The 12,500-nt window shown below is 37.0% G+C and overlaps 1 protein-coding gene and 1 long non-coding RNA gene across 2 annotated transcripts in view; one reads left to right on the top strand and one right to left on the bottom strand.

Annotated features, from left to right (window-relative positions):
- Window positions 1-527: 527 nt before the first annotated feature.
- LOC119574940 (quinone oxidoreductase-like protein 2 homolog) lies at window positions 528-7,881 on the top strand. Its single transcript, XM_037922227.1, has 8 exons — window positions 528-804; window positions 2,858-2,919; window positions 3,424-3,589; window positions 4,340-4,531; window positions 4,691-4,789; window positions 5,567-5,649; window positions 6,711-6,857; window positions 7,427-7,881. Exons 1-8 carry the CDS (start codon window positions 592-594, stop codon window positions 7,575-7,577), a joined length of 1,113 nt encoding a protein of 370 aa, XP_037778155.1. The 5' UTR covers window positions 528-591; the 3' UTR covers window positions 7,578-7,881.
- A 1,418-nt stretch (window positions 7,882-9,299) lies between these two features.
- LOC119574939 overlaps window positions 9,300-12,500 on the bottom strand; it is a 3,769-nt gene continuing 568 nt past the window's right edge. The window contains exon 2 of the long non-coding RNA XR_005228922.1: window positions 9,300-9,452. This is a non-coding gene — a long non-coding RNA (uncharacterized LOC119574939). The remainder of the gene's footprint in view (window positions 9,453-12,500) is intronic.

The following is a 12,500-nucleotide window of genomic DNA, read 5'->3' as shown; positions in this document are numbered from 1 at the left end:
ATATATTATATATATATATATATATATATATATTATATATATATATAGCGTGTATTAGTGTGTGTGTGTGTGGTGTGTGTGATGTGTGTGTGTCTCTGTGTGTGTGTGTGTGTGTGTGTGTGTGTGTGTGTGTGTGTGTGTGTGTGTGTGTGTGTGTGTGTGTGTGTGTGTGTGTGTGTGTGTGTGTGTATGTATGTATGTAAGTATGTATGCATATATGATTCCAAAAATGTTTACTTCGTTATCCCTTCAGCTCAAATAAACTGCGCTCGTTGTACGTCACAATAACAAAGAGAGTCAGGTTTGTGAAAGCGAAAATAAAAGTCCATTTTTTTCATACTATTTCTTGTATAATTTCACTTCATTGATTAGACACATCCCGGGGGGGATTATTGCTACATGTAAATGTAGATAGGAAAGTTAATAGATTGCAACAGTTCGTTGATATTAAAGGTTTTGATATGCAATATAACCGAAGCGAGGAATCCAGAGAAAGAGATTCCTTATTCCACCGGTTTTCGAGTCGGTTAAAGCAGTCATTACAGCTTTTTTTCACGAAAATATCATGCAATAACGTCGTGTTCTCCGCAGATGGCCGCCACAGCATTAAGGCAGTTGTGTCGATTAGGCCCCAAAGTCGCTTATTCTGCTGCCCTTCCTCTTGGACAAATTCAGTGCCCGGGTATAAGGTATCAGGTGCCGGGTATGAGGATGGCGTCGACTTACAGGGCGGCGGTTCTGAAGGAGTTTGGCCAAGATCTTGAAGTTCAGGAGATGAAGAGAAGGAAACTGAAGAAGGAGGAGGTGAGGAACAGGTATTTGCTTTTGGGATAATTGTGGAGCATCGTTAGTATTGGTGTATTCTTGTTTTTTAATTTTTTTATGATTGTTTTTACATTATCAATTCTATTAGTGTTTCATCAATGTGATTTTACTGTCTGTTGTCATGCCTGCCTCTTTCTGTTTGTCTTCTTAGGTTGTTGTTTATCAATATCAGTGCGTCAGTGCATTATTCCATCTATCATAGATATACCTCAGTTCAAACTGGCTTAGGATTTGAATTGTTAAATCAATTTCCACCGAGTGCCTACGGGGAGTGAGCGTAAAACTTCGCTGTCATTACTCAGGTATGAGTAGATAGGTAATGTCTATGGAGCTAGTGAGATCCTAGTTGCACACTCCTCTTGTGGGTCGTGTGGCATGGTTGGTTTAGCACTGGCCTCTGGTTTCATACAAGGAGTAACCTGGTCAGGGAGGGTTGTTATTTAGTAATCGGGGTTGTTATTTCACAAGAGTATTTTTAATTGTGTTCTGATTACATAGCTTAAATCACTCAAATATGGTAGTTATACATACTTTTGGTCTCTTTTGACAGTAGAGACAGTTTGTAGGTTGGAGAATTTCTTACACATAAAAGTTTTAGTTATTCTGTCAAACAATGGTCATGGGTACCCAGCTGTTATGAAGAAGCTTTTTAGAAATAACAATTCTTAGTGAAAGGCAGTTCAGTTGCTGCACAAATTATAGACCCTAGTTATCAGAGTTTTAACACTGTTAATTTTGTATATATATGGGATAAAACTGAGGAAGTGTAAGCCGAGGCCAGTGAATGTTGCTTTATGGTAAATACTGGTATGGAAGATGCTGTTGTTAATAAAAAGGATGGTTGTTCTTTGCATTTTTCACATGTAAATTTGATACTGGGGTGCTTGGAGTTCACATAAGTTAGAAGAAGGTTTATGCGTGAAAGGTGTCTAAAGAGCAGAAAAGTATTGTCGATATACTGACAATAATAAAGAGGTTTGAATTCAGGCGGACATTGTTTTAGCCAGTTTTGTTCCTGATAACTGAGGACTGAGAGATGATGCAATCCTGGACTGCTTGCCAGGTTTCCAATTATTTTTATGCAGATGAATTAGAAAGAAAAGAAAATATGATTTAAATAGATAAGAAATTTGAGTAAAATTCTGATTTTTAACTTTTTTTTTTAATCAACCCTGACACTAACCCATATTTGGACTTAATGCATAGCAAAGTGACTGTACTTATACTTGAAAAAATATCCAGGTACTTGGACTTGACCTTATACATATATGTATATATAATATAATATATATATATATATATATATATATATATATATATATATCGTATATATATATATAAACACATATATACGTATATATACCTATATATATGTATATACCTATATATATATATATATACATATATATTATATATATATATATATATAAATATCTATAATTAATATCTATATATAAATATCTATAATAAATATCTATATATATAAATATATATATAAATATATCTATATAAAATATTAAAAAATCTAAATATATAAAAATAAAATTTTAAATATATAAAAATAAAAATTAAATATAAAAAAAAAAATATTTAAATTTTAATTTTAAATATTAATATATAATATATATTAAAAAAAAATAAAATAAATATATAACAATATATATATCATATATAGAATATATATATTATATAATCATTATATATAATATATATATATAATCATATATTATACTAATATATATATATAAATATATATATATATACTAAATATATATATATTATATATATTATATACTATATATAATTTATATATATATTATATATAATATTATATATTATATATATATTATATATATATTATATTATTATATCTATTATATATATTTATATATATATATATGCATACAAACATATATATGTATTTTTTTTCTAATTGAAAAATATATATATATACTGTAAATATTAAACAAAGTACTATATAGTTTTAGTCTAATGCAATAGTTCCCATTTTGATTCAAGTTTTGCCATGCAGGTGAGAGTAGCAGTGCACAGCTGCGGTGTCAATGCATCAGATGTTCTCATGGTTGATAACAAGTAAGTAGTGTGGTTCAGGTTTTAAACGCTAGTGTGCAATAACAGGTCTTGCAGATGACCATTTGCTCCTTTGTCGGTGCTGTTGAAGTTGGTTCGTTAAGAGATTGAACTCAGATCAGATTTTAAAGTGCTCTTCTTTAGAAAGAAATTAAGATTTGGTTGATATCAGAGTTGAGTTATTTTCCGAATTAGATAGTAAGTGGTGTCAGATTTCATATGTATTATTTTTGTTTCTACATTGTAATATTAAGCATAGCTGAATGTTTTCTTTCTCATGGTTCTCCCTCCCTCCCTCCCTCCCTCCCTCCCTTCCTCCCTTCCCTTCCTTCCTTCCTTCCTTCCTCCCTCCCTCCCTCCCTCCCTCCCTTCCCCCCCCTCTCTCTCTCCCCTCCCTCCCTCCCCCCCCCCCTCTCTCTCCCTCTCCCTCCCTCCCTCCCTCCCTCCCTTCCTCCAAGTAATATCATTCCCACTCAAGAAAACCCCATTTCTCACTTACTTCGCTAGATACAACCAGGTCTTGAAGCCTCCCTTCGTCCCTGGCTTTGAGATCTGTGGCGAGGTCATTGAGGTTGGAGCTGAGGTGAAGACGCTGGCCAATGGAGGCCGCGTCATTGGCATCAGCAAGGAGAGCCTCGGCGGCTTTGCGGAGGAGTGTGTTTTGTACGAAAAGGTGAGAATTTTTTTCTTTTTCTTTTTCTTCATCTTCTTCTTTTCTTTTTCTTTTTTTCCTTTTCTCTTCTTCTTTTCTTTTATCTTCTTCCTCTTTTTTTTTTTCTTTTCTTGCTCTTCTTTTTTTCTTTTCTCTTCTTCCCCTTTTTCTCTTCTCTTCTTTTTTCTTCTCTTTTCTTCAATTCTTCTTTTCTTTTCTCTTCTCCTTCTTCTTCTTTTTGTTTCTTCTCATTTCTTCAATTTAGTTTTTTTCCCAATATTTTATTTTGTTCTCTTTCTTGGGTGGGGAGTAGTAAGATTTTGTGAAGGAGATGATAAAGGATACGATATGGGTATTAAAACTATTGAATGTTGCATTCTCTTTCGTACCATTTTTGAACATGTGAAAGGTGTTCAGTTGTAGGCAAGAATACAGGTTATTAGTTAGTAAATTTCATATATATTTTTTTTTATGTTTCAAGTACTATGTATATGATTATTCATTTCTTTGCTGTCAAAACAAGTATGCTTTACATTATCAGTTTAGAATATTGGGTATTCTTATCTGAGAGAGAGAAAAAAACAGGTGAACACACTTCCACCTTAACACATTAGCAGACAGATCTTTTTGTGTGTATGTGTATGTGTGTACGTGTGCATGCATGCGTGTATGTGTCTGCATGCGTGAGTGTGTGTGTGTGAGAGTGTGTATAACAGCACAAATGAATCTATACTGCTAAGTCATACCTTCTCTCTCACCTGACCCCAACAGGACCTTTGGGCAGTAGACCATGCCGTTGGTTTTGACTATGGCGCAGCCCTTGCAGACACCTACGCAACAGCACTTATTGGACTCAATCGCCGTGCGGAGATCAACGAACACTCAACGGTACTTGTGACAGCTGCTGCAGGAGGCTTAGGGTTGGCAGCTGTTGACCTGGCTGCCAACGTTTACAAGGCGAAGGTGGGTCTGTGGGTTGGCTGAGTTTTTTTTTTTTTTTATTTTATGATGACAATAATAGTAATGGAGACAGTGATGATGAGTTATATTTTCCTCGTTATGATGTCATCATTTCTGCCATTACCGCATGATGAATTCTCCACCACAACCTCCCTTCTAAAGGTCATTGGCGTGTGTGGCACCGAGGACAAAGCTGACCTCGTGAGGCAAAAGGGTGCTTGGTCGGCTCTCAAGTACAACAAGAAGCACGTGGAGGCCAAAGTATGTGCTGTGTTGATGACTTTTTTTTTTTAATTGTATTGAATATTATCTGTTTATATTGATGTTGAGATTTGTTTATGTTTATTTATAGCCTTATTTATTTATAGATTGTGGTTTATTATGTATGTTCATTATCTTTTCTTTCACATCATCATTTACTGAGATATACATTATTTAGCTGTGCCATATATAAATCCAGTGCCAGTTAGACTTCAAGTGCCATACTGGGCTGCAAACCAAGTGCTGCATGCAGTCGGCTGCTAAAGGGGAAAATAGGAAAGACGGAATTTTCCCACTATGTTTTTGGCTGCAGCAGTTAATGTCCAGTTTAACTTTGTGGATTTTGTGTGTACATAGAGGGTTCCACAAGAGCACAGCTGACTCTCAGTTAGTTTCAACAAGTTTCTTTCATTCTTTTTCTTTTTCTAATGCTATCAAGTATTGGTGCGGTTATGATCATTATGATGTTACTAAAAATACTAATAGAAATTAGAAGATTTTATAAGATAGAAAAGAAGAAAGAAAAAAAGAAATTAAAGAAGGTACAGAAGTGAGCTATGTAGGCCTACTAATTGACACTTTGGTGACTAAGCACTTGCGGAACCATCTCTGTGTAGACATTATTCATAAACTAAACTATCGCTTTATTGAATATTATCCTACTTTTGCATCGTACTTATCTCTTATTTGGGTAACCTTCCACCCACATTTATATTCTTTGTCTTGAACGTCTTTTAACCTTTGCTTTGAAATTTATCAAAGGCACTGAAATTGCAGGTGAAAGAGGTGACAAACGGAAAAGGCGTAGATGTCATATTTGATGCTGTAGGTGGCAACATATTTAACGAAACGCTCTCTTGGTAAGTGTGGTATTATGTTAGTTTTTAGAATGAAGGAATGAGAAGAAGTGTGGATAAAAGTGAGAACGAGAACATGAAAAAGCATGAATGTGAGGGTGAGACTGTGTGAAAGAGACTGTGGGGGGAGAGAGAGAGAGAGAGAGAGAGAGAGAGAGAGAGAGAGAGAGAGAGAGAGAGAGAGAGAGAGAGAGAGAGAGAGAGAGAGAGAGTGCTTTAGCTTATTTTGCACTTTTGATATAAATATGAAAGTGTTGATCTGTTTATTAGCAAAACTCTGCTAAAAACAATAATGCTGTTAATTCATTCTCAAAGAAGCACACTCAACTAGAAACACAAACCAGGCTACAGAATAAAACAAAAATTGTTTTTTTTTTTCCTCACACAAGCAGTAGAACAGACCTACCAACACCATAGTTGTGCAATCACAAGTGAATCAGACATTGCAACTTGCTCCGAGTCTATATATTCTGTGAAATAGCATGGTCACACAAATATTCCATTCTGTGTTTAGTCTACAAAAACATAGACCGACGCATTCAACCCATACCCAAGCAAAATGCAAGAAAGAATTACATTTTTTGGGGGGGGAGGAAGAGGGGGGGAGCTGCAAGCATGTAGCAAGCCTGGTCACAACACACACCATCCTTACTTATAAAGTCTGTGTTTGTGATACAGCCAGTCTGCAATGCCACAGCATAAAATCAAGATCATGCTAGAGATCATATCACAAATTGATCTTATGCAAAAAAAGAAAAGAAAAAGAAAGAAAGAAAGAAAGAAAAGAAAAGAAAAGAAAAGAAAAGAAAAGAAAAGAAAAGAAAAGAAAAGAAAAAGAAAGAAAGAAAGAAAGAAAGAAAGAAAGAAAGAAAGAAAGAAGAAAGAAAGAAAAAAAAAAAATATATATATATATATATATATATATATATATAATATATATATATATATTATATATATATATGTATATATATATATATATATATATATATATTATTATATATTATATAATTATATATATATATATTACAGCATTAAACCAGACTCATCTACACCATTCCTTCCAGTATCGCGCATGAAGGGAGTGTAATTGTTGCCGGGTTTGCCAGTCGCGTCATCCCACACATCGAAACCAGCCAACTCCTGCCAAAAGCTGTCTCTCTAATTGGCCTTTCTCTCACGCATTATAGGGATGCTGACAATTCAGTTTACAGGTAAGTCTAAGGAAGAGAGAGTGAGTGAGTGAATGAGAGAGCGAGTGAGTGAGCGAGTGAGTGAGCGCAAGTGAGAGAGAGTGAGTGAGAGAGCGAGTGAGAGTGAGAGAGATTGAGTGAGGAGTGAGCGAGTGAGTGAGTGAGGAGTGATGAAGAGCGAGATAGAATTGAGAATGAGTGAGGTGAGAGAGCGAGTGAGTGAGGGAGTGAGTGAGTGAGTGAGTGAGTGAGAGAGATTGAATGAGTGAGAGAGATTGAATGAGTGAGAGAGTGAGTGAGTGAGTGAGTGAGTGAGTGAGCGAGTGAGAGAGCGAGATAGATTGAATGAGTGAGTGAGAGAGTGAGTGAGAGAGCGAGTGAGAGAGCGAGTGAGAGCGAGTGAGTGAGATAGATTGAATGAGTGAGTGAGAGAGAGTGAGAGAGATTGAATGAGTGAGAGAGTGAGTGAGTGAGAGAGCGAGTGAGTGAGAGAGATTGAATGAGTGAGTGAGAGAGATTGAATGAGTGAGAGAGTGAGAGTGTGTGTGAGTGTGAGCGTACTCTAAAAAAAAACAATTTTGCATTTGCAGGCAAGCTATTGAAGACGTGATAGAAATGCATGAAATGGGACTCATCAAACCACACATCTCAGCCAATTTCAAGCTGGAGCAGACCGGGGAGGCCTTCGAGTTCCTGAGGGAGAGAAAATCCACGGGGAAAGTGGTGCTTGATATCCGATAGTTAGCTGTTTACTGTTAATAATTATTGGCAATGTTTTTATTTTGATTACTGATTAATTTCCTTTGCTTTCTTTTTATGTAAAAGGAATATTATGGGAAATTTCTCTCTTCTTTTTCTTCTTCTTTGTGTACTTTGGAGGAATATTGTAGGAGCTTGCGATACTCAGTCATGTCTTGGTTTCATTCCCTTGTGAAAATAGTGCACAAGTTATGTTACCTGTTGCTTTAGCTGTAATAAAATGTCTTAGCTATAGATTATATAGATATGTAAATATATATAAATATATTCTTTGTCTTGGGTATTATTTTCTTTTTCTTTTTTCTTCCTTTTTTTTGTCAGTGATTCCTATATCTGCTGCACTTAAATATTGTAATAAGCATGGATATAGAAACAGTGATCTGTTTCCAAAGAATATTTAGTCTTGGAACTAAATCTCTCTCTCTCTCTCTCTCTTTCCCTCCCTTGCTCCCTCTCCCTCCCCCCTCTCTCTCTCTCTCTCTCTTTCTCTCTCTCGTTCTCTCTCCTTCCTCCTCTCCTCTCTCTTCTCTCTCTCTCCATCCTCTCCTCTCGTTCTCTCTCTCCTCCTCTCCGTCTCTCCTCTCTCTTTTTCACTCCTTCTCTCTCTCTCTCTCTCTCTCTCTCTGCTCTCTCTCTCTCAGTTGTGCATGATACACATAACAAGCTAATCCCACTACAGAGGATTTCTTGCTGAGGAAGAATGGTACAGGGTAACATCTAGCATTATGAGAGTATTGATGGGTCATCAATCAAGATACAACCCTATAAAGTTCTGTATTGGACTGTGCCATGGACTGTAGGTTGCACTGACCAGGATGCAGTTTAGGAGGTAAAGCAAAATGTACAAGGAGCCCAAATTGCATAATGTACCCATTAATTTGTTGCATGAAAATGCATCCTATTAAGCAAATAGCATTGTCCAGAGAACAGCACTTACTGATTATATTTTTATTATAGACACTGTTTTTGTCTTTGATATGATTCATTATAAGCAAGTTTTACCAACCAGATATCTGAATAATGTAAGCACAATTACACAGCCCTTCAGGTATTTAGAACATAAGTTTGAATGACAGCTTCCTACATAGAAGCACTGCTAGTTTGGACAGATATTTTGGGATCTTACTCTGGCTCTTTGCAAGGCATGTACACTTATGTAAATAAATTTTGTCTAATTATATTCATTCTCTCCCTCTCTTACCCCTGTGATCAGTCCTACATATATGCAATTAAAGGTTATGTCACTAAAGCAGTATTTGTTTTAAGTAAAAAAAGTAACTTAGTATTTTGTGATTACAATTGACAAACTGTATTTCCTTTTCAAAATGTTAATCTCTGGTAATTTCATATTAATATGAACATAAACATAAATGTTTATTTCGTAACTGATTGTTCACCAAATATAATGGACAAAATTTGTAAGTTTCTTATTATCTTTGCTTTCTTTTCTGAGTTTCTTTTTTATTATTCATTGTAAGTATTTTCAATGATTCATTATGAATGAATATAATGTTTAATTAATTAGTAATTTCATATAATTCCCAGCGTGGATTTTCGAAATGGTTTTGTGGGATAAATATCTACAGTTGATATACGACTGATTATTTGATATATTTGACTTTACATGTGTTTAAAAGACAAACCTGTAAAAATACATTAATTAGATGATATTAAATTAAATTTCAGGATAAAAATGATAGAAAAATCAACATATTTATTTATTCATTTATTACAAAAGTACGTTTGCTTAAAAACAATCAGTACTGCCCCAGTATTTATTTCTCTTATAAAACATCTGTAAGCCGTTTCTCCTTGCTGCACCTCTTCATTAAGAAAATTTCTCTATAAGATATGGAGCTGAAACAGAAAAGAAGAAAAAAAACATTAGTAATAGACTGCATTGAAGCATAATAAGTCATAGTTTTACCATGTATTATAAAAGGTATATTAGCAAGATTATTTTCTTTTTCTGCAACTTGTGTGTCATGATGCACAAATGCAACTCCCATCCAAGCCTGTTATGTAATATTTAGCAGATGTAGAATTCTTGCCCCTAAAATTACAGCTTTCTATTCTTAAACATTAGGACAGTTTCTGGCTGAAAACATGACTAGGTAGATGAAAATATACTTTGATGGTAGTGGATGATGATTATGATCATCATCATGATGTGTCCATTGGTTGAAAACCTCTACTATATACAGTAATAAAGGACTATTTATAATAAACTTTATGATGCTACTAACCCATTGGCATTGGTAACAGGAACATCTCGAAAAAAAATTGTCTGAGGGCTGGGGAAAAGTGTTGCCAAGTGGCTGGTGACAGGGATGTCTTATCATAAGTGCCTCCCCAATTCCTTGAGCAAGGGAAATGAGTTAATGATCAGGATAACATGTGTTAGGTGTCAAACATTGTAAAATGCTGTTGGGTAGAATGGTAGTGGAAACAGTATAGAGGGGGAGCAAATGAAATACAGTGGGGATTTGTAAAATTTGATTGGGGAAGAGAGGTAGTGGAGATATGGTGGTTCAGGGTAGAGGGAAGAGATACTGAGGGAGATGCTGAGACCTCTTGAGAAGATGGGAGAGGAGCAAAGTGAAGTACAGTTTTCAAATAGGTAGAAAGAGAAAAACCTGATCGACTTGCTTCTTGTCTGGCCTTACCTAGAGTGAGGCCTAGTTTGAATCTTAGAACAGTTATCTCAGATTCAAGCTTGTAGGCAGGGAAGCTCCTATAAAACACATTATGGGAGCCACCACAACTGGCACATTTGCATGTCTGACCAGAGCAATTTGAAAGGTCATGATCAGGTTGGAGACACAGAGGGCACCGGGCTGAGGAGTGACAATGTTTGACAGGGAAGAAGTACATATGGTCAGACAGGGCAAGACACTCCACCAATAAAAACTTCATGGGGGAGGTCATATCTACAGAAGCTAATCTTGGCAATAATGGTGTAGTACTTACATTGCTACCCTATTCCTATGGGAGGAATTGGGTAGCACTGGACTGCCACTGCATCATAGTCAATGTGGCATGTGAGCAAATCTTTTCACAGTCTGACCAGTCTTTGTCGTAGACATGACAATCAGTCAGAGAGGTGGAAACAGTTCCGGTATAAGTAGTAAAGGAAAAAGTTAGGTTGAGCAGAAATAGGTTTGTCAGTGAGGTCTGTCGGGGTAGATAGTGCATGAGCTTGGGACTCAGATGTAACTGTGAGAAGGCGTGGACTATCAGAACAAATGCAAAAGGAAATTTTCTTGTTTTTGGAGACATTGTTGGAAGAGGAGGGTATTGTCAGAGTATGTGGTTTTAGGGGGAATCACAAAGAAATGATCCCACTTGGCTGGGCAAAAAGGGTACTAAAAGGTTTGAGAGGTGGAAGCAGTAGAAGGACAAGGGCAGGAGGAAGATGGGGTGGTATGGAGAGAGGTAGTACTGTTGGGAGGAGGACAATAAGGATGAAGAGTAGTAATAAGGGGGGTGGGGTAGACAATGAAGAAGACTGTGCAGTAGAAGATAGAGTGGAATGTTGGGAGAGAGGAAGAGGTGATCCCCTTACATTGGGCCCCAGTCTCCGTCTCCTAAGGCCCTCCACAACAACAAGCAAGGGATTAGGGGGTAAAAAAAAAGAAAAAAAAAAAAGAGAAGAAGAAAAACAAAAAAATTATTGTTACTGTTACTGCCTAGTATAAACTACCAGGAGAGATAATATGGAGTCTCCTCCATGAAGATAGTCTATTACCAGACAGAATACATTCATGAGCAATGTCTGTTGCGAATGCATCCATACTGTGAAGAATTATCCCTAAAAGGTCTTAGCATGCCACAGGCTCTATACAGCATTCAGTTCTAAACAACTCAGCTGATGAATGTTTATAGCTTGTGATTGGTCAAGACTACTTATAAACCACATAGAACAAGTGCTGTCCAAGATGGCCTTTAACCCACAGCGTGACTTCGATCGCAGTTACAACCTCCAGTGAGCCTTAACTTTATGGCTGCTTTGATTATCCAGCCCCTAGGGTTTTTACAAAAGAGAGATTAGCAAAAAGATGCTCATAACCATCCCAAGTGCATCAATCAGTGCTGTCTTTCACAACCAGAGGTGAGGGGAAGCATCCACGAAACTCCACCCAACAATCTATTTAATCTAATTTGCCACGACTTGGCACTGCCTAAGGAGAGGGGGGGGGGTGTGTGATTGGTGACTCCACCACTCAGCAACCCCACAATTATTGTTTTTACCTCAGTAAGGATCTTTTTCCTTTATCTGTGGCATTAATTTTCGTGTTTGCAGCTTATTTCTGGTACCTTCAATTTGTCCTAGCTTAACACATCCATACCGTAGAGATGAACTTGTCTGGGTAATTTTACACAATACTTAGCATAACCAATCATGACGGATTCTCACCCTCTTGTACACATATATTGGAATTATCTTGCTGAACCACCCCCAACCCCCACTCCTGTGTGTCGGCCATTCACTCTACCCTGTTGTGAATATGTGGAGGATTCTTTGTTTTCTTGGGCGGGGGCAGCAGCTTCCCATTAAGAGGGTCGCAGGGGGACACAATCCCATGCATTAGACAACACAGTGACTGAATTGGTGTATTTTATTCACATTTTACCCCAGTTTCCCTGGTACCTTCCATGCCCTCCCCTGCTATCAGTTCCAAGATTGTCACCAATGGGGGGGGGGGGGGGTCTGTAGCATATATTTGGATAGTAGTGAGTGAGGTATTCGTTATCAAGGGCAACGCACCCTCCAGAGGCAAAGTCCAATAACCAGGCTATCGTGCAAACCCAAACTTCCACGCATAACCTTTCCTACCTTTTATTTATTCCCTAGACAGGAGGCAAGACCCCCTATAGCCCCCCCCCCCCGACCTTTCTTTCCTA

Source organism: Penaeus monodon, chromosome 7 (assembly GCF_015228065.2).
Source record: "Penaeus monodon isolate SGIC_2016 chromosome 7, NSTDA_Pmon_1, whole genome shotgun sequence".
Classification (NCBI taxonomy): Eukaryota; Metazoa; Arthropoda; class Malacostraca; order Decapoda; family Penaeidae; genus Penaeus; species Penaeus monodon.
This window is presented reverse-complemented; position numbering and strand designations above follow the sequence as displayed.